General features: G+C 47.7%; 1 protein-coding gene across 1 annotated transcript; it reads left to right on the forward strand.

Moving 5' to 3' along the window:
• The first annotated feature begins 750 nt into the window (after positions 1 to 750).
• Positions 751 to 27652, forward strand: TMEM132A (transmembrane protein 132A). Its single transcript, XM_083614762.1, has 12 exons — positions 751 to 842; positions 2465 to 3313; positions 14974 to 15188; positions 15289 to 15507; positions 18114 to 18514; positions 18997 to 19146; positions 20136 to 20328; positions 20427 to 20570; positions 21348 to 21553; positions 23708 to 23984; positions 24780 to 24971; positions 25603 to 27652. The coding sequence occupies exons 2-12, from the start codon at positions 3241 to 3243 to the stop codon at positions 26797 to 26799; spliced, it is 3267 nt and encodes a 1088-aa protein (XP_083470888.1). The 5' UTR covers positions 751 to 842; positions 2465 to 3240; the 3' UTR covers positions 26800 to 27652.
• Positions 27653 to 27902: the final 250 nt, after the last annotated feature.

The raw sequence follows: 27902 nt of genomic DNA on the forward strand, positions 1-27902 counted from the left end.
CAACATTCTGTTCTCTTACATGTTTTCGTGCAACACTAACAGGATAACACGGCACTGCTTTGGTAACTGTGGCAGTGTGAACACTAGGTGAAGCTGCAACTGGTGAAAATTCTCCTTTTAATGCAAGTCTCCTACCCCACTCCTGGCTTTTCATCTTCTTGGTCTGGCAAATACCCAAGTGAATAAACATTTGCTTGATTCACATCTAATATTAGAGACCGATTTGTTTCCCTATCTGTCTCTTTTACATTATATTTGCTTATTATGTGTCCTACTTAAGTCTGTCTTATTCTTACTGCATTTCTTTGCAATTATATATATATTTTTTTAAACAACAGAACAGGTTGCCTTCTTAACCACTGGGTTTAAATTGGCTAGCCAAGTTCTTCTGCACTGTGATTTGATGTGCATTTGTGCTAGAGCATCCCCTGAGGTAACCAACACAATTCTACAAAGCGAACTACATTTGGGGCTGCATACTATATAAAAACATTAGCCCTTATGGCCTGCCTAGTCCAGCATTCTGTTCTCACTGTGGCCAACCAGATACATAGGAAAAACCCACAAGCAGCATCCTGAGTGCAATAGCACTCTTCCCTCCTGCAGTTTCCAGCAATGGGTATTCAGAAGCACACCGCCTCTGGCAGTGGAGGTGAAGCACAGCAGTTGTGGCTAGTAGTACTCTGGTTCCAGCAGTAGCCAATCTCTTGCCCCAAGGAAACTCGGAAGTAGGCCATTTTGGGGATAGCCATACCTCTTTGTTTCTTCCCTGCAGGTAGGGATGTGAGGTCTACTGCCTCTGAGTAAGGATATTCCATTTTTGTTTATAAGGACTAGTAGAGGTATGTGAGCCAGCATTACCAGAGCAAATGAAGGCATCCTAAATGCCTTCTCTGACTGCCTATCTTTAGTTAGCCAAAATAGCACAACCCACTCATAAAAGGAAGGCATTAGCAAGTTCAGGGAGACTCTGAGGTTTGCATAAGCACAAAAAACAAAAGCCACTTTACAAAAACTTATTGAGATGGAATGCAATAGTGTTTCCTGGCAAAGAGCGTGGCTGGCTAGCAATATGAACAGAAGGACTCTCACATTTTGGTGCATGCCTGACTTCTGAAAGACATTCAGGTCTCAACATACATGCCACAGAACTCACTTGATGGCCTTGGAGAAAATATTATCTCCAAGCCTTTTTGATTTTCAGACTAAATGGAATGGTGATCAAGTCTGCCTGGGAGCCATCTCAGCAACTCTGGAAATCCTGTTCCTTAATTCTAAACTCCTTAATCCTAAATGGCAGAGGTTGTGGTGAGAGAGATGCATTCTGCAAACGCTCAGAGGTATTTTCTCCATTGTTTTGCCTGCTCCAGGACTCAGCAGTGGTTTTGAAAACAAAATCCTGAGCCCTTATTCTACCTCAAACCATACACTGCAGCTGAGTGTCAGCCTCACTTTCCCTTCTGCAAAAAGGAAATTGTGTAGAGCAATCCTATGGACATTTGCTCAAATGTTAAGTTCCACTGATTTCATGTGGGGTGTGTGTGGATTTCAACATACTGGGGAAGTGGATCAAATGTTAACTAGGCTTCCTTGAATGCAAGAACTCCTTCTGTCCATGGGCAGAAATGAGCTCCTGTGGAAGATTCAGCCAGTAGAAAGGAGGAGGGATCTGCTGATCTTTTAGTTGAAGCCAGCTAGTCCTTTTGAGGCAGTGGAAGACAGGAGTGCCTGGCATGCTCTGGTCCATGGGGTCACGAAGAGTCTGACACGACTAAATGACTAAACAACAACAGTCCTTTTGAATTGGCATTCAATTAGCTGGCTGAAACTACACCTAACTTCAGTGGGTTCAGACTATTGGTTTTTTACTCATGTGTTCAACAGTGGTGGTTCCATATAGTCAAACTATATGGGAACTGGGGAATTATTTTAGGTAGATTCTCCTCTGTTGCCTGACAGGCTGTCAAAATCTGTAAATGAGGGATTGATCAAACCTGACAAGAGTTCTTTCTGTTTCTTAGGATTGCATGAAGTCTTGAATTTAATAGGTCCCTTGTGTGCTGCCTGAATTCTACTTCTCCAGGCCATTTCCCTGTACAGCAATTCAAAATGTTGTAAACTAATGTGAATAGGAAATAATGTCACCTGCAAAATTTAAATTTAAAGGGGGACGACACACTATTTGCATGCCTCTATAAGGCTTTGTTCAAAAGAACAAAGCTTGGAAATCCACCCTGTATCAACTTTTAAGTCTACTTCAGGCCTCAAAATGAACCACACTGGAGGGGCAGACGTCATTAAGGAAACTTAACCAGTGTGAAGTATTTATTAATATCCAATCGCTTTTTGTGGTTTGTAAAAAAATATTAATATTGAAATAGCACCTTATTTTTCTTTTGCAACCCAGTCAGATGGGCGGGGTATAAATAATAAAAATTATTTATTATTTATTTTATTTTCCCAGGATACCTTCAGGAAAACTACGGTGAATTTCTCATCATCTCAAGACATCATCCGCGTGGCCGCTTTCTTGTCCGAAAGGGTGAAAGTTGGAAACCACTGGAAACAGCAGCAGAAGTGAAGTGTGCGAACAGTTCTGTATTGCATAATGAAACGCGCTCGAATAAAACAGCCGCCTGGAAGAGTCCCCTTCGCGATCGCCCTTTCCTTCTCCCTGCTCTTTCGCGGGAATCCCCTTTCTTGGATTTCCTCCTCCCCTTCGCGTTTTGACCATGCCACTCTCGCTGCCCTCGGCCTCCCAGATCCGCTCAGCGGCTCGCCCTCTCCCGCCGCCGCCGCCGCCGCGCCCCTTTTCCCCGCCTTGTTCGGAGCTGGCTTCGCGCCTCTCCCGCCGGCCCGGGGCGGCGCGGCTAGTGGGGCACTGGGTCGCCCGTCATCGAGGGGGCTCTCAGAGGCGCTTTAGGACCCAGCGGCGCAGCGGGAAGGCGCTGATCCCATGTGCTCCGGTCCCCTCCCCCTGCCTGCCTGCCTCTATTGTCTGAGGCTGAGCAGCCCGGCGGCGGCGGTGGCGGCGGCCCGGGCAGGGATGCGCGGCTTGCGCAGCGCACCGGCGAGCGCGCACGGCTGGCGGCGCTGACTGCCCGCTCGCACCTGGAGTTTGGCGCCGCAGCGGAGCCGGGCTGCCGTGTGTGTGTGCGTGTGAGTGAGTGAGAACATGCGCTCCACAGCGCCGGGAGTGGGGATCTGAGCCGGAGTTGGGAACGGATCGGCTCCTGGAGAATGGAGTCCCCTTGTGCTGCTACCCGCTGGCTCCTGCTGGCCGTCGCGCTGCTCCACCTGCGCGCCCCCGGAGGTGAGTCCTGGCTGGGGCTGGAGCCCCCTCGCCGATCCAGCTGCGTTTTTTTGCCCCTGGCTGGGAAATGGGGGTGCGATCGCGACTTGGATGTGGGGGTCTCGCATGTTCCTAAAGCGATGGACCGCCCTCCCCCCTCAGAAACCAATGCCGTCCCTTCCCCCTGGTTGGTAGGGAGTAGGGACCCTCTTTTAAAAAGCGGCTTTTGAAAAACTATACTGCCTTCACTTCGGATCTCCATGGAAACAGCTGAACACCTCTGCGCGTCTGCGGGGTTTGTGTGCGTGGGGAGCCAATTGGCTCTTCTCCCTTCTCCCCCTCTCCGGACCCTTGAGCGCTGCTCCCTGATCCCCAAGGAGGTGCCCCTCCAGTTGTTTCCCGGCCAGCAATACCCCCACCCCACTCGATCTCCCCGTACTGACAATCAGGTTGAAGTGGAGCATCCTTTCGACCCCCTCCACCTCGCGTTTTCATTTATTTGTTTACCGATTTACATGCCGGCTTTCAAAACAGAAGTTTCCCCCAAGGTAGCTTCGGAACCGAGCCAGCTCAGGGCCCCCACTCTGCACCCCATAGGACCCCCCCCCATGTGCTTTGCGGTTGCTATCGCATCTTTTATGCGTCTTTCCTCTACCTGCTGCTGAAAGGGGGGGCGGATGAGGGAAGAAGCAGATTTCCCCAGGACTTATCTTGAAATGCAAATGACTCTTCAGTTGCTGCTGTAATTCAATTAGCTTTTGGTAACCCCCACCCCTTTTTTTCAGCAAGACATGATTATTCCCCACAGTGTATCTCCCCCCCCACCCTCCAAGCCTGCAAGATGGGTAGGCACTTGCAAATGATTCAAGCCTTAGAGCTGATACTTCTTCCCTTGGGAAGCTAAAGCTGATGAAATTGTATATTGTGTGGAGAAAGAGAGAGCAGAATTCTACCTGTTCTGGCTGAACCTCTCCCCTCAAATGCTCCACCCTATTCCCCAGTCCTTACTTCTGCCTTCTGAAGAAGCTTTTCTCCCAGTATGGGTCCTTATGCTGATTTATTTGCGCCTGCTCTGAGACTGTTACTGTTCTCTGACTTTGATGTTCTACAGGCATTTTTCCACAGGCAATTTGTTGTAGTCAGAATGTGCCACTAGTCTTGCGTTGGTTTAGAATCTCGTATCAAGGCTTATAGATGACCACATACCGCTGTAGTGAGTAGCAGCACTTTTCAGCTGTGCTGAAGAGCGAGCATTTCCTCCATCATTTCCTCTTTTAAGCACAATTGTTGAGATTATAGCACCAATTCTCCCAGCTCTAATATAAATTCCTATTAAGCAGAGGGTGCCAAACAGTGCTTCTGCCCCTTTACTAATGTTAACTGCACAACTGTGTGCCTGGCTGATTTAAAAACTGCCTCCAGAGCCATATGCACAGCCATTGACGAAGGAATACGACCTAAGTCGATCCCTTAACGCAGATGGCTTTTGGCTGCATGCATGATAGCCTCCACAACGTATCTTTGATGGTTTTGGCCAAAGAAGAGGTGCCCAACATTGTTTTGATCAGATTGTTCCTGTGTTGAATTCTTGACAGAAAGCTCATTTAGTCTCCTTGGAGCAAAGGATGTTTCTGAGCATCAGTCATCGTCGGAACCATTTAAAAAGTGACGAATAAATCCTCCCCTTGGTCCTGTTCATTCAAGGGGAGCCTGTGAAGCTACCAGCAAATGGTTATTGCCTGCAATATCTCAAAGCGGTGGTGGATACATTTATTGTTCGCAGCCGCTGCTTTTGAAGTGATTGCAGAACTGGTGGGTGCTTTAAATGGGAGCATCCCTGGAGAAAAACTGGCGTACAAGATGGCATATCAAAGGAAGAGGGTCCTGATGGTCAAAAGAGAGAGGGAGAGAAACACAGGGAGATGAGATATAGATAGATAGATAGATAGATAGATAGATAGATAGATAGATGATAGATAGTTGGACCTTGAAGGGTGTAGCACCCACCCACCCACCCACCCACTGAGGTTCGTATGGAAGGAAAGGGGGGAAACTCAATCAATCCAAGAATGAAGAGGACAGGTTATATATCTGGATCTTGTTGTCAAGCTGACGAGGGGGAAATTGATGGAAGAAATAGTGATTAGCAGAGAGGGGGAGCAGAGGTGACAAGAGGTCTCACCCTAAGGGAGGAAGAAGCTAAATTTGTAAAGAGGCCACTTGTTTCCTTTCTCCTTCTGCAACCTAGAGGGGCAGGGTGTGATGTCACGGTATCTCTCAGCCATCTGCTGCTTCCTCAGGGGAAAGTCTGTGACCGGACCCAGGGCCTGTGGGAGGTGCGATAAGGGGATCCCCGCAGGGCTCAACATCATTAATGCTCCGCATACAGAGGACTGAGTGGGGAGAGCAGAACTGCTCAGGTTTATGGAGGTTGCATTATGGCCAGGGATGCACAGCTCCGTCTGTGTGTCAGCTTCATTGTTAGGCAGTTTCCAGAGGGGCAGCTGTATTGTTAGTAGGTCACAGCAAAGACAACCAAAAGAGTCTTGTGGCACCTTAAAGTATTAGCCGTTTTTAAAATGACGTATGCCATAATAAAATTAGTTAGTCTTTAAGGTGCCACAAGACCCTTACTTTTGGGCAGAGCACTTCTACAGCCCCACTATTAATGACCGCTAAGATCCGTGCAATATAGTCAAGATACTGTCCTTGTCTGCCAAACGTAAGATGAGGAGGACAGGATTGCACTGTCCGTTTGTTGGATATATGATTTTTTTTGGTCAAAAAGAAATTTTTGTAACTTCTACATGGCTGTCACACAATTAAAATGTGCTGTTCGAAGTCTGAGTGAAGGGTATCCTTGCTCAACAATTGTAAAAAGTTGTACATGCTCTCGAGTAGATTTTCTGGTTTTCAAAAAATGTGATTTTTTTTTTTAAAAAACTATCTTTGTGGAAAAAGAGGGGAGTGTAAGTTTTCCTTTAAAGCGCGTACACACACACACACACACACACACACACACACACACTCACACTTTTGTGGTAAATGTCCAAGAAAGTCTAAAATAAACTTTCTTTTGTAATTCACCCTTATCTCCAGATTTATTTATTTTTGCAGTCTCTGACTTTCTCTATTACTTTCTTGGTCCCTTCATGTCTCTTATTTGCTTGCTTAAGGGAATCTGATCTCCTCTGAAGATTTCTTTTTGTGTGTGCCCTTTTTGTGCCTGCATTTCCATTTTCTTTGTAGTGCCGGATGGCAGACTGTAATATTTTGGTTGGGGCGTTGCTAATTCCCTGAGCTGGGATGGCATATGCAGAGCAAGAGGATTTGGGTGGGGAATTACTTGCCAGCTCCCATCTAGGGATTTGGCTTTTTAGTCTTTTTGAAGTCTTACTGCTTTCCCTGAATCACAGCCAGTATCTTTGGTTTGGTTACTCCACTGATGCCTAGAATCTGACTGATGCTGACTCTCCTATTTAGCCTGAAGAAGAGAAGGTTCATTTATGTATTAAATTGATATCCTGCCCTTTCTCCCAAAGGAGCCCAGGACAGCATCAAGATTAAAGGGATACAGGATAGTGCCATGGATACAGGATAGATACTCTGAATATCTGCCATGTGGAAGGTGGAGCAGACTTTTTTTCTGCTGCTGCTGCTGCTGCAGAGGGCAGCTCTAAAACCAACGGACAGAAATGGTAGGGAAGAAGATTTGGGTTAAACATTAGGAGAAATGTACAAGATGTTCAAAAGTGGGACAGGCTGCATTGGGAGGTGGGGATCTCTTCCACATTTAAGCAGACTTGATAGCAATCTGTCAGGGATGATGTCATTGCACCCTGTATTGTTGGTGCTGCCTTGAGCAGGGGTTGGACTAACATGACCTCTGAGGTCCCTTCCAGTTCTGTCATTCTACGATTCTCACCCAACATCACTTGGCCAACTCTAGCAGAGCATGAATGTGTATAGCACGGGGGAGTGGGAGGGCTTTTTCTTCATTCAGTGCATGCAAGCCCACCCCTGCCTATGGCTTGGTCCTTGTCCTCCAGGCAGTGGCGGAGCGTGGGGGGTGCAGGGGGTGCCAGCCGCACCGGGCGCAACATCTGGGGGTTAGGGTTAGGGGGTGCAAATCCACGGGTTAGGGGGCACAAATCCACGGGTTAAGGGGCACAAATTACTTGCCTTGCCCCGGGTGCTGACAACCCACGCTACGCCACTGCCTCCAGGGCAGCACCCATGTGACACCCTGAGCTCATAGCATGGGAGAGTTGGAAGGGACCCTGAGGGCCATCTAGTCCAACCCCCTGCAATGCAGCTAAATCTCAGCTAAAGCATCCATGGCAGGTGGCCATCCAACCTCTGCTTAAAAACCTCCAAGGAAGGAGAGTCTACCACCTTCCGAAGAAGTCCGTTCCACTGTCAAACAGCTCTTACTGTCAGAAAGTTCTTCCTGATGTTCATTCAGAATCTCCTTTGAGCTTGTCACCAACAAAAGGTGTTTGGTTTTGTGCTGTACCCTTATTTCTAGATGCACGCGGGAGCAAATAAAAAGGTGTGGTGTTAACATGTCCACGAACACAGCTGTGCCAGGACCACATCCTGCTTTGGTGCTTTCACTTTAACCCAGAAGAATTGAGTGGAATCCTTGTAACAAACAGGGATGTGACAACTCATATTGATATTATACGCCACCCAACCCTACAAAACATGTGATAACCACAAGCACAAAAGGAAATGTGCAGATAATATCAGAGAAAGATGAGTGAAATAGATCGTTCTGATCTCTCTGCTCTTGTCTGCAGTGCAGATGGGTAGGGGAGCAGGGTTGGACTCTATGACACTTGCAAGATCAGGGACACTGGGAAGATGCATTTAGTCCCCCCAAACTGCCCTCTTCTTATATGCCCTTTGTGTGCAGTTTCTTTGCATGTGGTGCCCTCCGAAGAATTGGCTGTACATTAGCTTCTGGCATTGGGGGACCGAGCCAGAACAGTGTTAATGGGTTGGATTTGAATCGGGGAAACCTGGGTTCAAACCTCTATCCAGCCAGAAGGAGCTCACCTACTGTGCATCATTTGGACAGGGCATTATCTGTGAACCCATTTTACAGAACTGTGACCAGAATCTATTGAAAATGCATACGTAAAAACCTCTCTCTCTCTCTCTCTCTCTCTCTCTCTCTCTCTCTCTCTCTCTCTATCATCTATCATCTATCAATCGATCTCTATCTATCTATCATCTATCTATCTATCTATCTATCTATCTATCTATATCTATCTATCTATCTATCTATCATCATCATCATACTGGGATAGCTCAGCCAGCAGAGCACAAGACCCTTAATCTCAGGGTTGTGGGTTCAAGCCCCATGATGGGCAAAATATTCCTGCGTTTCAAGGGGTTGGACTAGATGACCCTTGCGGTCCCTTCCAACTCTACAATTCTATGATTCTATCTATGGCCAGAATAGATACAGTGGAGGAATGGTGGGACAGGAATATTCTAGTGTTGGGGAAATGAACAGCGTCATTTTGAGAGAGCACGCCCCCCCCCTTCATGCTAGAATATGGCGTTTGGATGATTGGCACTTCACAATGGGAGGGGAGGGGGGGTGGACTTGCTGCCTGCTAAAAAAAATAACAACCCTTCATTGGCCCAGTTTTAAAGGGATACTAATAGCCTTGGCAACCATCCGCCGCCCCAGTCGCTGTAGCAGCAACAGTGCTTGACCTAACCCCTCGGACACAAGTGGGCACCTCTGTGTCTTGCCGAGGTTGCAGCTGGAAGGCTGTCTTTACAGCTAGAGATGTCATTCTTGTTTTTGAAGGGCAGCTGAAAAACAGCGAAACCTCAAGGCAGCAGCCTTCAAAAGATTCATCCCGAGTGATGTGCTGAATGCCATTTCCATGACCGCCTCCCCCCCCCTCCGATGGACCGCTACAACTGTCCTCCCAATGGGGCAGCCTGCTACTACACACCACACGTGCCCCCTCCCCCTCAGGCTCCTTTAAAGTTAGGATCATGATGCCTTTTTTCCCCAGATAGATAATTCAGCGGAGCCTCTAATTAGGTTTCAGTTAATTAAGAGCAGCATCATTATCATTTTTAACATTGTTTGGGAGCTGGAGAAATCCCAAATTAAAGCTAAACCCCAAAATCTATTTGAATATTTCCCCCCATACACAAAATAATTGCGAGGGGAAGAAAAACAACATTCATCAAAACAGAACAACAATCCCTCCCTCACACATCCTACAGCATTAAAATGGCTGCTTTGGAAAACCTCAAATCCCAGGTGGAACTGGGGTGTAGATAGAAATGTTAACAAAACTGAACAAAGCATATTAGCGGACAGATCAGAAGTTTCATTAGGTACAATGGGTGCCAAAGGAGCTCTTTACTGGTTTTATTCTGGTGGGTTCCACACCTGCCTTAAAATGACCCCTCGTTAACCAATTTTGACCAGCATATTGTTCCCCCCCTCTTTTTATTGAAACCCACCAAACAGATGCGATGTAAGAGTGCACAAACTTGATTATAAGAATGCCAAGGCTTTGTTCCGTTCTTCTATCAAAAATTAAAAATAAAGGGCAGAACAAAATTGTGGTGTCCATTCTCTGGAGCTTTTGAAATAAGGGGCATCCATTGTGTTTGACAGAGCTTTTGTGTGGAAATAAAGAACATCCCTTAAAAAGATGTGTATCTGCTCTCTCTAATCCCTGCTTTCCCCTGCTTAATTAATGCTGGTCTTTGGCCACCTTCTGAGTACTACTCTTCATAAAGAAAAAAGGGGGGTCTTTCTGACACTGGTGTAGTTGATATATTCACCCACCCAACTGATGTTTGACCTGATTATGGTTTATTAATTCCAGGGAGAGAAGATTAAAAGATGAGACTTGTTAAAAAAATATTTTTTTGCTGACTGTCACTCAGTTCTTTGGCGATGGACAACTATGATGTGTGGTCCAAAGAGTTAAATGATCTGACTTGAAATCCCTTTCTCTCTCAGCTACTTGAGCTTTTTCATTCCATTTTCTCATCTGATGATGTGTTTGTACCGCTCTCTGGGTGTCCAGAGAATTCAGAGAAAGATGAGGTTTGCATTTCTAATGGGAAACAAGCAGAAATGCAAACACCTTAGACTTTTTAACACACACACACACACACACACACACACACACACACAAAAAAATCTCCCCAGGCTTTTCATGAACACAAAAGCAGAATTGCTAGCTCTAGGTATTCCTAATAATTGGATGTGTCTTTAAAAAGGATGTCATTTTCCTTCTACAATTCCATTTATTTTGTATTTGTCTTGTGCTTTTGGATTCTTTTAAATGCCTTGGTTTAAAATCCTTCATAACAAGAGAATTTTCTCTTCCCCAAAAGGCAGCTACGGTTTCAGATAACAGCCTGACATTAAGACAACTAAGGATTTTAAATTTGCTCATGGCACAATCCACCACGGGAGATCTCTTGTTCAGGCTCCATTGAAAACAACAGGGGCTAGCTACACAAGAGTGCGGCAGGGCTCCTGCACAGCTTCCATTCATCTCAGCATCGCTTGTGCAGGAGATCTCCCATGTGAGTGCTGCCCTAGGATTACTAACACACTGAAGAAATTAAAAAGATGTAAACTCAATGCTCTCGTTTTGCAGTACGCTTATGTCTACCACGCCCCAGGTAAGACTGGGGGCAATAGTCTGCAGACTGATGTACTGCTGCATTGGGAGAGAAAGTCTTTAGTTGAAAGAGCCCTGGCACGATTCCATTTTAGTAAATATCTATTCCTGCGAGAGGGGAATCCTGTTGTCCAGGCAGCCCAGGAACTCCATACACACTTATTTAAAGTAGATGTATAAATGAGTAAATTAAGCGAATTTGGAATGTGCAGAACATATAAAAAAATAATAATTAAGGAACTGCAGAAAGAGGGGGAAGGAAGTCGAGTTTTGAAATGTTAAAATGATTGTAAAATTATTGAAATGCATAAGATTGAAAACAATAATAATGAATGAATGAATGAATGAATGAATTGTGCTACTTTTCTTCTGAAAATTTACCTCCCCAACTGCTCTTACTTCAGCTGAAGAAAGGAGAGGTATATACACATTTTTTTCCTTCATAAGTTTTTTTTTTTAATGTGTAGGGTATTTTTGGCAGGGAAGCGACTCAAGGGAAAGGGTTTATGAAGCCTTTCTCACCCTCTGTGCCAACGCTCTCCTTCAAAGCTCAGCTTTGTCGGCTGCAGTGTACAGAAGAGGAAGGAAATGCCACTAAAAAGAATCATGGGTCGACACGTAACATGTAATTCTGCCCCTGAATGAGCTTGAAATCGAATCCACGGGGTTTGTGGGAAGCTAATGGATTGATGAGAACCAGTAGTAAGAAGCCAGAGGAAAGTGAAATTAGGATCTGTTTCTTAGGTCTCTCCAAAGCATGGTACAAAATCTTTGCGAGAATTGAAAATACAGACAGTTAAGGCGTCCGTAATCCTGAATAATGACCTAATCTTTACTTTTCCTATCTTCTCATATACACTGCTCTACCTCCTCAGGCCTCTTAGGCATAATGTACCATGAAGTGCAGTTTACAAAATCATAGAGCTTGATTTTTTCCAAATCAGTGAGATGCCCAAATCAGCTCAGCTTGAGTTTGCAGTGGTAAATTGGAATGAAAGGCTCTCGGATTCATTCAGAAATATGGTTTGTTTTTGTTTTTTTAAAACCACACACACACACGGTAGGATTTCTGTGTCTTAGCTGCCATTCAGGCATGAAGACATCCTGAGATGGACCTTGGCAGGAGGTGGAGTAGCACTGCCTTGGGCTCAGAATCTGTCTCATCCCATAAACAGAACTAGGTTGGCTCATATCTAACTGCCAAATGTCATGCATCTCACACTGCCATTCATGCATTTTCTGGTTGCATGCATTTCTGTGCTACCTTTGTAGGATTTTCAAAGAGAGGTAGAAAATTCTCCATGAATGTGGCATAATTTAATCTCCTTTTCCAGACCATAAAAAAATCCTGCATATTTAATCTTTTAGAACCTTGAAATGTTATGCTTATTGAGCAGTTAAAAAAATTGGTAGCATTGTCCTTGTGTTAGAGTTTATTAGATTACCAATTATAAGTCCCGTTTTTCAAATAACTGATTTGAAGCTAAAAGGTGATGTAGCCTTTATATTAATAGTGAATGAGTATGGATTGTTATGTAGCCAAAATAGTACAATCCGTACATGAGGGAGATATCAGCAGGCTTGGACAGACCCCAAGATTTTCAGTACAAATCATATTTGCAGGGGGAGGGGAATCTCAAAACAGTCCATAGAGGACTGAGTGTGTTCAGTGGGCATAGAATATGGACTGACTATTGAGAGTGAAAAGGCTGAAAATGGGGTCAGGAGAGAGGAAATGGAATGGAGTATCCTGGTAGAGTGCATGATTGTTTGGTTGGAACTCTGAACAGGAGCACTGTACACTGACATGTTTGTTGCAGGTCCCTCTTACTAACTTTGCTTTCGAATCACACCCATTTATTATTTATACCCCGCCCATCTGGCTGGGCTTCTCCAGTCACTCTGGGTGGCTTCCAACAAAATATTAAAACACAGTAATAATAATAATAATAATAATAATAATAATAATAATAATAATTATTTATGCATCAATAATAATAATTTATGCATCAATAATAATGCATCGAACATTAAAAGCTTCCCTAAACAGGGCTGCCTTCAGATGTCTTCTAAAAGTCTGGTAGTTGTTGTTTTCTTTGACATCTGGTGGGAGGGTTTTCCACAGGGTGGGTGCCACTACTGAGAAGGCCCTCTGTCTGGTTCCCTGTAACTTGGCTTCTCGCAGTGAAGGAACTGCCAGCAGGCCCTCAGAGCTGGACCTCAGTGTCCGGGCAGAACAATGGGGGTGGAGACGCTCCTTCAGATATACTGGACCAAGGCCATTTAGGGCTTTAAAGGTCAGCACCAACACTTTGAATTGTGCTCGGAAACGTACCAGTAGTGGATTTAGGTTCACCCCCACCAAATAAATGATGACTGCTGCTTAGAATCTTTAACCAAGGTTATGTGTCCATAACCCCAATTCAAAAGCAAGAACTGCTTGGCAATTTTTGTGGTGTGCCTTTTCTCGCAGCCCATTTTTGTGGTGTACCACATGCAGCCCATTCTTTAAGCTTCTACAGACAGACCACCTATTATCGATCAGGCTCAATATACTGTAGTTAAATTGAGTTATTCTGATAGGCCCCAATTCCTGTAACTATTTAGCTAGAAATGAATGCAAGGTTTGGGTGGCTCTCCTTGTTATTTTTCTCTAGTTTTGTATATGGACAACTGTGCCCTTTATCCCCTTTAGTGGCATATCTACCACACTTATACTAAACAGATGGGATAGCTAAATGCTAAACTCTGAATCCTAAAATATACAGGGATATGCAAATAACTGTTTGGGTTTTCTTGGTTCGGTTAAGTTTTTTACACACATTGCTCTGTGCTCATTTGGCAGCTGCATAGACAGCTGAACATCGAGTTTCTAAGGAGGGAAAGAAATCACCATCATAAAAAATAAGACAATCCAAGATCAGCCATGAATCAGAGACGCTGTGCTGGGGGCCAAACCTATAATCTGACTGTAATAGGAGTGGGTATCAGGGCTCCACAGTTATTAGAACATCAATTGGAGAGAGATGAGAAACTTCCTGAAATATCTTCCCGAGAGAGAAATTGGAAGTCGTGTTTTTGCTTTCCAGAATGTGCATGAGTACTGCAACAGCATGTGCGTTAAATTTATGTGGAGAATTGTCACTGCTTTTCCTTTTTCCACACCTTGATTTCAGTTTACAGTGGTACCTCAGGTTACATACGCTTCAGGTTACAGACTCTGCTAACCCAGAAATAGTGCTTCAGGTTAAGAACTTTGCTTCAGGATGAGAACAAAAATCGGGCTCCGGCAGCACCAGGAGGCCCCATTAGCTAAAGTGGTACTTCAGGTTAAGAACAGTTTCAGGTTAAGTACGGACCTCTGGAACGAATTAAGTACTTAACCTGAGGTACCACTGTAATAGGGTAAGGGGGGCCAGAGGAAGTCAGAGTGGTTCTGGCTCTTGAATCCTAGGCCTGAGGCTGGCCGCTGGAACACATGAGGTTTGACTTTTTCCTGGTTCAGATAAGATTAAATGCAAGATTAAATGCATTAAAATAGCATGTGAGGGCTGGTGTTACTGATGCATGCAGCAGCTGCACATCTGTCCACACATTCAGCCAGCGTGTGAAGGGGATTTACTGATTGGTGACCATGCCTAGGACTCCCCCATGTGAGGGGAGCATCCTGATTGGGCGCCAGAGTCCTCCATTGCATCAAGGAGCTGGGTCTGCACATGGAGCCCCTTCTCACACTGGCCAGACATGCAGACACCAGGGGCCATGACTGCTGCACATGTCTGTGGGGATTATGACTAGTCCATATGACCCCATGCTCCCTGCACCCATTTGAACACACGGAAGGTGGGACACCTGAACTATGGCAAGTATTCACTGCCTTTATTTCAGCCTTTCCTATCGCTAGTCAGGGTTTTGTGGAAGAGCACGTGTATATCTGGACTGGGGTATGGGGAGAGGTTGAAAGGCTGATGTTGATGGACGTGGTTCTCCTCTTTGCAGCGGACTGTGAATCTGAGTCTCCTGATGCGGTGTACCTTCCAGCCGAACTAAAAGTGCTAAATGGCCCAGAGTACTTCCGTCTTCAGCGTACGGACCGCTACATGCCAGGAAATGCCTCCCTCAGCTCCCGCTCAGAGACCTTCCTCTTCCTCCACCGTCGACTGTCAGGGAAGCCCACCATCCAAGCTGGCTACCCCCCTTTCACAGCTCAGCAGGTAAATAGTCACATGCAGCTGTGCAAGGGGACTCCCTTTGCTTTCTTGATTCCTGCTGTGAGGCGCTTCAGCCGAGCTCAAGACTTCCTCTCTTTCCCAGGCAATACCAGCTGATGACTCCCAATCCACAGACGTCTCCACTGCCTGGGACATCCGGGCTGTGTCCATTGAGGGCACAGTGTCCCCTTACGAGCCATACACCAGGGTGCTCTTCCACCTCCAAGGGCAGGACTGGATGTCAAGACAGCAGGCCCTGCCATGCGTCACCTTACATGTCTTCCACCAGGCCCAAATGGTTCACCGTGCCTGCCACCTCCAGGTTGGTCAATGAGACGCCACTCTTTTGGGTAGTCATTGTCGTCCCTGCCAACTGCCTTGCTTGGGAGAGATTTGGTACATGACCCTGAAATGTCATAGGATAGTCTTCACCAGCCGGATGCTCTCCCCATGTTTGGGACTGCAATTCTTACCAGCACTCTCTCCTCACAGGGGCTGATGGGAGTTGTAGTCCCAAACATCTGGAGGGCACCAGGCTGACTAAGGCCCACAGAATAAGTTCTGGTATGATTCACTATAAGGATTCTCTTGTAAGCATCTGTCAACAAACTAGAAAGTGGAATGTCGAAGCTGGCCAGGGATGTCATATGAATCCCCTTCCTTGGATTATTATTATTTTTTTAATTTTTAAGAAGAGAATGGACAACCATCCATCTGCTGTGATTTAAGTCTACAAATCCCTGGTGTTCCAGGGGGCAGGACTCATGAGGCTCCTTCCAGCACTGTGATTCTAGAGCAGAGATGGATAGCATGAGACTCTTAATCTCATTCTTGTGGGTTCAAGCCCCATGTAGTCCTTCCTAACTCTACAATTCTGTGATTCTATGACATTAGGGCTCATGCACCTGTAATGATTGCAAAGGAGAGTGAATTTCAGTAGAGGAAGCTTGTCATTATAGGTCTCCAGAGGTGAGAAAAATCCCCTCTTACACAGAACGTTAAATTTATACAACGGGAGCCTTTTTTTCTATAGCATTGTTATTTCTGTTGCATGTTGGATAATATGAAACTGTTTCCAAAATTGGGAAAAACCTCTTTGCCCCCCCAAAAAAGATGAATGGGCTCTTTTCTAAATATCTGTGTGTGGGGAACATTTCTGCTTTTAAAATAACTGGTTGTTGTTTTTAATTACACACTCATACCACTCTTCAAAAGAAAGCAACATTTAATAAGCTCTCCGCTGTTCATTCAGAACACATGTGAAAATGTTTAGTACTTTGCTGGGAAGAAAACCGAAATGATAAAGCACTGGAATTACCCTGGGCAGGTGTTGGCTTCTGTACTGAGGACGCTTCACTGCAGCTTCACACATTGAGAAATGCAGGGATTCTACTTTTGCAGGTTTCCTGGAAGTGCAGAAATCAAATGCGACTCACAGCTCTACTTACCAGGACTTTCTGTAATGTGTGAAGCTGCCCTCAGGGTGCTCATATGGAGAAGGGAGGGTGCATATTCTGTTCTTCCGTGCATTGGGGGGTGGGGATAGTTCAATCTGTTAACATGGGAGAGGCATTTGTGAGCAAGTCAGTGATTCTTCAAGCCATTCCGTTGCTCTTGCTGAAGCCTGGGAGGTTTAACATCCAACTTGTAAAGGGCTGCAAAATGTCAGCAGTTCAACTTGGCCTTCTCTGTAGTAGCCCATTAGCTTTATTCCCCGAGCCCCCTGTCAGTTACCGGTGGCAACTGGTTGAGTGGTGGGCAAGCTCAGCAGAGAGCTCCCTCTGCACCCTGAGGCCAAGCATGTGGTAACTGTCAGATCTGCCTTTTTTTGAGCTGGTGGCCTGGTAATGTCAGAGTGAGTCTGTGAAGTTCTGCCTTGACGTGGGCTTCCTGCTGCATGCTGGTCCTGCTTTACTGACTACTCTGGCTTCAAATCCCCACCAGAAGATTTGTGGGCTGGGTGAGACAGAAAAGACAGGGACAGAAGGAGAGAGAGAGATGATGAGCAAGAACTAGTAGAAATGGAATATGGTGACAAGCAGGATGGGCCCTTCCATGAACCAAGATGAGCCTCTTAACTCAGGTGGCAGAATGTGCAGGGCAGCAGATGGTGCTTCTCACCTCCCAGTCCCCCATGGCTGGCCTCCCACAGTCCCACCCACCACCCCGCTGTCACCTACCCACCCTTTGGCAAATTTGGGCCCTGTGTGTGTCAGCCAAGGCCATAGAGCGACCATCACTGACCACTACCTAACTAAGTGGCACAAGAACAAAACAAAAGCTAATTTCTGGTCACTGGACCAAAGTGGACAGCAGCTATATTCCTGCAGCTACCCTGTCCCCAAACCCCTTTCATCAGAGTGAGGTATTATGGCATGAGATAGGCCCAGTAAGAGATTGCACCACAGCCCTTGCACCACAGCAGCAAAAGGCCCTCTTGGTCAGTCACTCAATGTGTCTTTCAAAGTGAGGTGGGATAGCTGCCCTACCAAGGCTGGTTGAGAGGAAAAGAGTGGCAGTTGCCACTTAAGGCGGGTTGGGAGGAGGGGCGGGGAGAAAGAGCAGCTGCCGGGCGACGTTTCTTGGTCTGCTTCAGTCATCAGAGTGTATTGGGCTGACCCTAGTTGTAGGGTAAGGTGAGGCAAGAGTAGCTTTCTTGGACTCCCAAAGTAAGGGACTATAGCTCAATGGTGGAGCTGTTGCTGCATGTCCAGAAGACTCGTTTCTGGCATCTCCAATTAAGCACCCCAGAGAGCTAGTCTGATAGAGACCTTTCCTGAGATCCTTGAGACTCAATCAGAGCAGGCCATACTGTACTAGACAGACCAATGGCCTGACTCTGTGTAAGGCTGCTGCATGGGTTCACATACCATGAGGAGGGACTTAAAAGGAGCACATGGTTTGTCTCTCTCTGCTTCTCCTGACCAGGCACCGCTGGGTGTGTGTGTGGTGGAACTCGAGCTCCCCCCTCGCTGGTTCTCTCCTGCACCCGCCAGCAGCCAAAGGAAGGGAGAGGATTCCACCATCACTCCTCTGCGGGCTGAGCTGTACTACACCCTGGAGCCCACGCTGCCCGGGAGGACGCCGAGAGAGTGCCCCCATGTCCGACCCCGGGAAAGGCCACGTCCAGGCACTGAGGGCGGCAAGGAGCGACTGCACTACGTGGGCCCGGTCGATATCAGGGTAATGAGCCTGCCACGGCGCCAGGAAGTGAGGCTGGACGACAATGTGATGGTCCGTGTCCCCGACATGGCCCTTCGCCCGGGGCAGCTCTTCACGGCCACTCTCATCCTGCAGCAGAACTTCACGGCTGACCTACTGATCCTCCGGTGAGTCAGGGGAGCCAGGCTTTGGGATTCCAGCCATAACGTTCTCATTCCAGTGAATGACAAAGGAATCTGAATTCTTAGGGGGAGCGTTCTAGTCAACGGTGGTTATGTTAATTCTTAACAATCAGAGAGCATTTTCAAGTGTTCAAGTTCTTTGCATGTTTTATTTAGTTGTGGTCCTTACAAAAAAACTTGTGCATCAGTATTCTTATCCCTCAATACGGTTTATCTAAGGTCACTTCATGACAGAGGCAAGAATCGAACTGGGGACTTCCTGATCCACAACTCATTCTGTTAGCCACTATGTCACACTAGCTCGCTGGTGCCGTCTTCCCTCAATTATAGGCAGTTCAAGCCTCAGGGTGCTCATTCCTCCGGGGCCTGGCCCTCGTTATTCCTTAGCTTATCGCCAGAGCTGCTGTGAAACTGTTTTGCTGGCTTTTTCCTGTCTACACACCTTACTTTGCTGCTTTTCCTTTCAGCATCAAGGTGAAGAAAGGGCTACAGGTTTTGGCAGCTCGCCCTACCAGGCCAGAGGCTTGGACTGCAAAGCTGGACAAGTTCAAGGGTGCCAAACACCACACCGCTCTGGTCACTTGTCGGCGTTCCCTTACTAGTGGCTTGGACTGGAGGTAGGTGCTCATTGGACTTCTCTTGGCGTCATGAGGGCTAGAAACTTTTTGTTTATTTCAAATGAAAGCTGAGATTTTCAGGAAATAGGAATCTGTACCCAGTATCACTTCTGTGGTGTTTGTTTTTTGAAGTTCTTGTGGAATTGCAATATACTCACAGCCCTTACTATATCTCTTTCAGTGGAATTGTTTTGTCTGCTGAACACAAAGACTATACAAGGGACTCTTGAGGGAGAGCTATACTGTTCAGCTACAGTAATGTAGATAGTCGGTCTTGTTTTGAGAGGCTCACCCTTCACCTCTCTCTGTGAAGAAAGTAAGGAGATAAGAGAACTTTGAGACAGAAAAACACACCAAACCCTTTCCTTATCCTCTATAAAGGAATGTCAACTAGGTGACTGGAGCAACTTTCATTGGTCCAGACTGTCTCTAAGCAATATTTGATTATAGTGTCTCCTCCTTATTCTCTGCTGTAGCCTGAATAAAAGACTGGGTCTGGTGGTGTGTGAAACTTAACTGTTTGTCCCCCTGTAAGCTTGGTCAGCCAGTTAAATAGAAATTCAGGAATTTATTTGAAAAAAATTATTGGGTGTTTTTCTTCCTATCCGACCTTTCCACTCTGTAATGAACAAAAATTGAGAACAAGTCACATAAGCATTAAGAGACAGTATAAATCTCAGCATTGTTCCAGAGGTTAAGCCAAATGCCTGCTGGAATAAAGACCTTTCAGGTCATGACAGAAAACCAAGACTGAGGGGGCCCAGGGCAAAGTGCTCCACCTCCTGGGCTCCACAGAAGAGAGTGCCCATCACCCCTGCTTCTTCCAACTGTGCTTCTGACAGTAGCAGGACAATCTCAAAAGGCCTCTGTCACTGATCTAAGCTGAACAGGCACAGTGAAGTTCTATGATCTACTCAGCTTCTCCTGGGCTCTGTGTTTACTTCTGCTTTACAATTAGTGTGTTGTTGCCTATCCTTATCTCCATCTAGGGCAGCAGATTCCCCAGAGTTCCTGTATCTGGATTTTGTCGTGGAGAATGGCACAGGGGGCCTAGCTTCTAACCGTCCTGTCACCTGGCAAGTGGAGTATCCTGGCCAGGACCCTGAGGCTGAGAAGGACAAGATGGTGTGGGAGATCCAAGTGTCGGAGCGAGATGTGCGGGCCTTGGTTCCACTGGTGAAGGTGAGGCCTAGAAGGGCTGTGCTTTCCCTCCTCATAAGGTACCCCTGAGGGGCATCTAACATTGGTTCCTCACTTTTTTCCCCCTTGGCCTTCTTCAGGAGCAGGAGATTGTGAACACTGCCCTCCTCACAGGAATCCCCCACTCAGTGCCTGTGAAGCTGGTTGTGGTAGAGACTGGGGGAGCAGTATCCGAGGTCACGGACCAGATGGGCTGTGAGTCTTCCAACAAGCAGGTCCTGCAGGTGAGAAGCTAATATGCCTCACAAAGGGTCTGTTTCCCTCTCTGTGGCCACAGGATTAAAATCCGCTTCCTAGGGGTCTTAACTCCAGACTTCATTCTTTGTCCATATCTCTGGGACAAGTCTCTGTAGCTCCCAAAATGACCAGACACCCATTTTGTGTAAATCTGGTGTTTTTATCTGTCCACCTTAAACATGCAGTGCTGTTATGCACCTGTCTTCCTATGCTCCTTGCAAGCCTCCTCTTTATTTCATCTGTTCTTACACAGTATCCTTTCTCCTGCCTCCCAGCTTTAGACTTGGCAAACCATGGATTTGTCCCATTCTTTAATGTAGGCCACAGCCTTCTAGTTGCCTCCATGACGGGTCTTGAGCTTACTCTGTCCTCTTCCTCTGTCTTTTCATGGGTTGGGCTAAAGTGACTGTGAAAAATGTTCGGCCACAGGAAAGTCAAATGTACCTCTCCCTGCCCCCCTCAAACCCCCCACTCTCCTTTTTCCCCTACCACAAATCTTGGGCCCCTGCCAGATCTGCCTTCTTCAGTACAAGAAGGTGGAACCGCATAAGAGTTCCTGGCTACAGTCGCTGAATGAACTGCACATCAGAGGGAGGGAAGAGGAAGCATATAACAGGCCTATGGCCAGGTCCATAATCAGAAATGGGACCTGAACATCTTTCTTCTCACCTGCTCTGCACCCTTATGCGGTCTTCCAGCATATACCTGGGCGCTTGTCTCTGCATTTGTGGACCTTCTTGATGTGTTCCTCAATTTTCCCTCAGGTATCCGACGTGTGTGACGCTGTCTATGTAGGGGGGAAAGAGAGCCGAGGGGCACGTGGTGTACGGGTGGATTTCTGGTACCGGCGGCTGCACGCTTCACTGCTCTTTACTGTCTGGGCCCCACTGCTGCCCCTGCGCATTGAGCTGACAGACACCTCTCTAGAGCAGGTGCGAGGCTGGAGGGTACCTGGTCCGGCCCCAGATGGGTAAGTGCTATGGAACCAAGTTGGGTTGACTGAGCCCAGTGTTTACGCCACAGAGTGGGGTCTGTGTGCTCTCTGTGCTTAAGCAAGAGGAGAGGGAAGATATGAGGGATAATTTCGAGGGAGTGTTTAGAGCGGGGATGGGGAACCTGTGGCCTTCCAGCTGTTGTTGGACTCCCAACTCACATCAGCCCCAGCCACCATGCCCTGTGATGAGGGGTGGTGGAAGTTGCAATCCAGCAACATCTTGGCAGGTGGGTGTCAAAGGATCCCCATCCCTGATTTAGTCAACGGCCAGAGCTTTGATACTTGTAGGGTGGGTGATTTCTCATTCCTCCATGCAAGCCCAGTGGTTCTGTATAGACAGCTGTTGTCATGTGGGCCAAAGAGAACAAAGAATGCAAAACAGAATGATGTATTCATGGACAGTGTTCAAAATTCCCCAGCCACGTTTTGCTACTGGTGCAGATCAAGTTGCAACTACCTGGAGATTTCTGGGCGCCAGGTTGATGACTGACATCTCCATCCTGCCTTGACGTGCATAGCAAAGTCTTGTGTTTCTGTACAAATCATGGCCCCCTTGTTGGGTATCTTAGTCCTCCATCATCACATCAAGGAAAGTAAGTGCAGGGCTGAGTACAGATATATTTGACTGTGCTTCAGCCTTTCCACAGCCCCCCCCCCATGGACTAACAGATCACAGCTTAAAAACCTCTGTCTTAGTCTGTAGTTAATACCCTTTCCATTTCCACTGTGTGTTTTTCTCCTTCTTGCATACCGAGACAAGTGAATTGTTGTAAGAGCAAGCTACAGTCAAGCAGTGTAGTTGAGAGAGTAGGATCATGTAGTGTTAGAGGGGACCCTGAGAGTCATCTAGTCCAACCCCCTGGCAAATAGAAATTCCTTTGTGGCAACCGTAACCTAGATTTAAGGTGCCATTTGGCACCTAGCTTATATTTCTGAGTTTCTGCTCATGGATGGTCTAGGAGCATGGTTTCAAAATGCACCATAGTCTTTGTCGACATCAGCCTGTTGGTTGATGCTGGGAATACATGGCTCCTCTAAAGCAAGACAGAGCACTGCTCTGCTCCCCTCCCCTTTGATTCCTGTCTTCATAGTGGCTTTCCCCTGTGTCGGTACCTTTTCTGGCACTGGCCTCTACAGTTCTTTAATAAATGGTTCCTGTTATCCTGTCAGGTGGCTGCTAGGGAGATACCTAAATCGCTGAAAAATAACTTGGGGAATTGATTATTTCCATTTGCATTTTGGCAGAGAGATTAATGGCGACAGTGCTCCAGACGTATTGTATTGTCTGGAAGTTCCTTGAACATCTTTAATGATCAACGGGCAAACAAAGCATGGCTGCTGGTGGTGCCTTGATTAATACCCAGTGCACAGCAAGCAAGAGATGATGATGTTAATTATGGTATAATATAGTGCCTACAAACTACTAGGTGCTTTACACATCATTCTCCCTAAGAGCTCACAATCTAAAATAACACACAGAGGAGAAAGGGTAAGGAAGGAGAAGGGAAGAGAAGCATGAGAGTGTGCAAGGAGACATAATTTATTTTTTTTTGCCTAGGTGCAAAGTACCTAAGCTACACAGCAGGATGGCCATCTGACTCAAGTTATAATGGAAATGTCATCTCAGTCTTTGGAACTCCCCACCCATTGATGTGGGCAGGTGCCTTTGCTGTAGCATTTCAGCACCTGCTGAAAACCTTTATTTGTTTCAGAAACCCTACCCAGGCATATAATTTTAGCATGTAATTCTACTACGTACCTTTTAAAAGTTCAGATTTAATTTTAACTTGTTATGTTTACTTGGTTTTAATCTTTGCTTTTATCAATTTTTTTTCAAATGAATATTTTGGAATTTTTCATTAGAAACTACTTAGAGGTCTTGTGTTGATACAGACTGCTAAAATAAAATCTAAAAATGGTAGGAATTACATTGTGCACACTTGGAACACTCGGTACTCTTGGAGGAAGGTGGAGTAGATGTTAATTTCATGTAAGGGTTTACTTGGGGATAATTCCAGCCTCTTTTATAAAGCTTTTGTCGGGATTACTGAGATAATGCACCTCGAGTGCATTACTTGAAATGTGCCATTATAAATGCTCAGTACAAGTTATCCCTCCTCTTCTGAGCAGCAGCCCAACAGAGCCTGAAGACGGTGGAGAGGAAGCCGAGAGAAGAGCTCGTGGCTGCCGTCTCCAGTACCAGCGCGCCGGAGTCCGTTTCCTTGCCCATTTTGTGGCTCACCCACTAGATGGTGGCCGTCACCTGACCTATATGCCAAGCTCTGATTGGCTGCTGGATGTCTCTCATCTGGTGCAAAAGCACGCTAGAATCCAGGACCCCCGAGTGGCAACACTGGAAGGTGGAAATGTAGTGGTTGGCCAGGAACCAGGAATGACATCTGTGGAGGTAAGGAGCTGGCCAGGGGGGAAAGAGAGGCTGGGGTGCTGTTTGTTGGCTGCTGAGATGTAGTGGGGCAAGAAGCTTGCTTGATGTGTGATGATAACTTCAGATGGGTCGCCTAGAAGTCTGGACATGTGCTTTGGATGTTACGGGATAGCAGAGGTGTTTGGGGGAAAGGTGGAGCAATGGGAAGAGTGACTGCCTATGAACAGGTGGATGTGATCTGAACACAGTTAGGATAGGTGATATGGTTTGCTGTGGGAGGAGGGAGTCAGAAGACAGGACACTGAAGTGGGGAACAAAGTGGGAAAGATCCCAGGGTAGGATGACAGGTACAACCACAAGCTGTATTGACACATGTACAAGCGTTTGTGTGAAACGTTACCTGTGTACACTTGTTTATTTCTACAGCTCAGCTATTGGGTACACAGGCACACAAATGGTACGTTCGCTGAACATTACATGTGAATAATTATGCAAGTGTGCAGCTCAACTGTTTTGAGTTCACATACTCTACACTTGTTGAATGTAATGTCTGAGTGCCCCAGTGGTGAATGCAGGGAAGCTGCAAAGAAAGGGGAATATGGCAGTCATACAAACAGCCCACAAGCGTTTTCCTTTTACATATATTTGTCAATCACTAGTGGGAAACCAGCTTCCCTTACACACTAGAGGACGCTTGGTACTAGTTATCTATTTACAAGCTGAAGCAATTCAGAAGAATATCAAAGAATAAAGGCACTGGTTCTGCGAAAAGTCTCCTCTTGAGGGTCATCATGTCCTCTCTATCCCCTGGTTCAGGTGCGTTCTCCTGTTTCTGACTCTATCCTGGGGGAGCAGACCCTGGTGGTGACGGAGGAGAAGGTCTCCATCTCAGAGCTGCAGGCCCAGCTAGTCTCAGGCCTCTCGCTGACACTCTCCGTGGAGCCAGGACACCTGAATGTCTTCACTGCAACGTGTCAGGGACTCTCTGCTCTGCGCTCCCTGAAGCAGGTGAGAAGATGCTGCAGTAGGTAGCAGAGGAAGGGCCCTATTGGGCAGTTGGTGGTGTGGCAAGTTTAAGGCTCATCAGCCATTTGGTCCAAGGAAGTGATGGAGGGTGCACTTTGAAGATGAAGCCCCCATCCTGCTTTGGTCCACACAGGTAGGAGCTGGATTTCATGGCTGCCACTGAAACCCGCAGCCTTGTGTCTCCTCCTCCAGTCTGGCAAAATCTACCTGTACAGACATGTGGCTTGGCACAGTTGTGCTATGAGTTTCCTTGCCTCCACAAATGCGGACCTGAAAAAGGGGAACCAACCAAAATCCTCCAGGCAGATTTGCAAAATGCAATTCAATAAATAAAAAAGATTCAGTACAAATGACATAAAAAACATCAGAATCAACACCTGAGCAACACCAAAAAAAGAGGCACAAATCAGGCGAGCATGAAATTCATATAAAAGCCAGGCTCCTAAGGACTTTTGACCTCCAGCCCTGAGGGGACTATTACCCAGGTTACAGGGGGGCAGTCCCAGCATGCACTGCTCCAGATATGGCAAGCCTACCTCATGTTAAACTCAGGGGTGTGTCTAATCTGTGTGGTCTCCTCCACCTCCTGATCCCACATTCCCTTTCCTTGCAGGAAGCAGTGCTGACCATCTGGCTGGTATTCACTGACCACACCTTGGCCCCTGTAGAGCTTTATGGCTGGCGGGATGCGGTGCTCTCGCTTTCTTCGCTGAACCCTCGTGTGGTCTCCGTGCGGCTGGATGAGGAGCAGGCTCGCCCCGTGGCCGTGGCGGAGGGGCCGGGCCGAGGATCCCTCCTGCAGCTGAGCCTGCACCCCCCAGACTCCTGCCGCAAGGGCAAGCATAGGGCCCCCCTCTCCCAGGGCACCATGTGGCTGGAAGTGAACTTTGGCCGACACCTCCCGACCACAGGCAGCCCACAGCAGCAGGACCCCGGTCTCCACGGTGAGCCCCCTTTCCAGCGAGCGGAAGGCGCCATGTCAGGCGAAGCAGTGACGGTTGCAACTGTCACTGAAAGTGGAAGGGGGTCACGGAGGCGCAGCCCGGTAGGAGTGGGGCCACCCATGACCAAATTTGAGGAGCCTGGCGGCAGCTCCTATAACAACCCCGAGGAGGTGGAGGTGGAGGAGGAGGACGAGGTAGTGAAGGCCCCTGCCAAGGTGACGGATCTGGAGATAGGCATGTATGTTCTGCTGGGGGTTTTCTGCCTCGCCATCTTCATCTTCCTCATCAACTGTGTGGTCTTTGTCCTCCGCTACCAGCGCAAGGAGCCCCCCGACGCCGGTTCGGGGCCGGCTTCTTCCGCCCCACAGCCCCACAACTGGGTCTGGCTGGGCACCGACCAAGAGGAGCTTAGCCGGCAGCTGGATCTGCGCCACCAGCACTGCCAGGACCAACCCCTGGGCCCTTCCGGCACCAGCGACGGGTGCTGCTGCTGTGCGGGGCCAGAAGGGAAGCTGGAGGCTGTGGCTCAGGAGAGCCCAGGTCCGCCACCACTGCCACCGCCGGGGCCAGAGACGGGCATTTCTGCCAGCACTCTGGGCCTGCCTGCCCCTGGGAGCCCAGCCCTCACCACCACCTTGTCTAGAAAGAAGGCGGGCAGGGAGGTGGGTGGCCGGCGGAAGCGCGTGGAGTTTGTGACCTTCGCGTCCCCCCCTGGCTCCGCTCCCAGCCCCCCGCCTTCCGCTCCTGCCGTTCAGTCCATCCTGGTGGCCAGCGAAGACGACATCCGCTGGGTGTGCGAGGACATGGGGTTACACGACCCAGACGAGCTGCGCAGCTACATGGAGAGGATCCGGGGCAGCTCCTGACCTCTGGCTCTCCCGTGCCCCACCTGTACCCATAGGGGCAAACCAATAAGGGATTGGCACCTGCAAGCTCCCCCCCGGATGCTCTCCTAGGGTCATCCAGCTGGGCGTTCTCCCCTTTCCCCCCTTTCTGAAGAGGGCTCTACACAACAAGAAACCAGCCTTGGGTTACTCGGCCAGGGATACTTGGCTGCTCTCTCTATGTTAGAGATCTCCTTCCTTGGCTGCACCACTAAGCCCGCTCTCTTTTCATGCCGGAGAGGGATGTGCTGGGTTGGAGTCCTCCCCTTCCTGCTATGACCTCAGTGGAGCTACCTCTCCCTCGCGGGGACAGAACCTGGGATGCCCTCGTTGCTTCTCCCCTACTCCCACCCCAGGAGGTTTCTAACTAGAGTGGGGGGGGGTGAGGACTTTGCAGGCTGGAAATCAGCTGCTCAGAGCAAGCCAACTGCGATGTGTTCTGGAGGGGGATCCTGGGGGCCAGTGGGGGTGCCTTCCTTCCCCTGGACCTCCCTTATTGCTTTGACCCTCATTGCCAGTTTGTGTCCATTGTGGTGGTTTGAACAGCGAGTGTCCCTTCCTTCCTGTGGTCTTGAGCCTGGGGCTCTTCCCCTCCCCGCAACTCCCACACCCCACCTCCAAAAAAAGAAAAACAAGCCGGGCAAGGGCAGAACTCCAGCAAGCACCGGCCGGTCCTTTTTCACCCCAGCTGTGTGCCTGGTGTCTTTTAACAGTTTTGTACAATCACTCATATTTTATACCTGTAGTATTGGGAGGCTGCCAGGCAAGTCCTTTTATTTATGGAAGATTTTTAATTCTTACATTGTTAATAAAAATAAATGATAATTGAAAATAACGAAGGTTTCTGTGTTTTGGACTTGATGGCTTGCTTGTGCTTTCCTTGCTTGGCTGGTCATGGGCAACACTCCCTGCTAGCCAGATTCAGGTCAGGCACTCAGGAGGCAGGACCAGCATCGAGGGATTGGCGCAGTCAGTCATCTGCCAGGGGGCCACACCTCCGAGGCAAGAGGATCTCCTCCTCTCCACCATATCAACCTACTTGCTTATTCACCTGCCTGGGTGCTCATTGGCTTTCTGCGGCTAAC

This window comes from Podarcis filfolensis (genome assembly GCF_964270895.1).
Source record: "Podarcis filfolensis genome assembly, chromosome: 1".
Lineage (NCBI taxonomy): Eukaryota > Metazoa > Chordata > Lepidosauria > Squamata > Lacertidae > Podarcis > Podarcis filfolensis.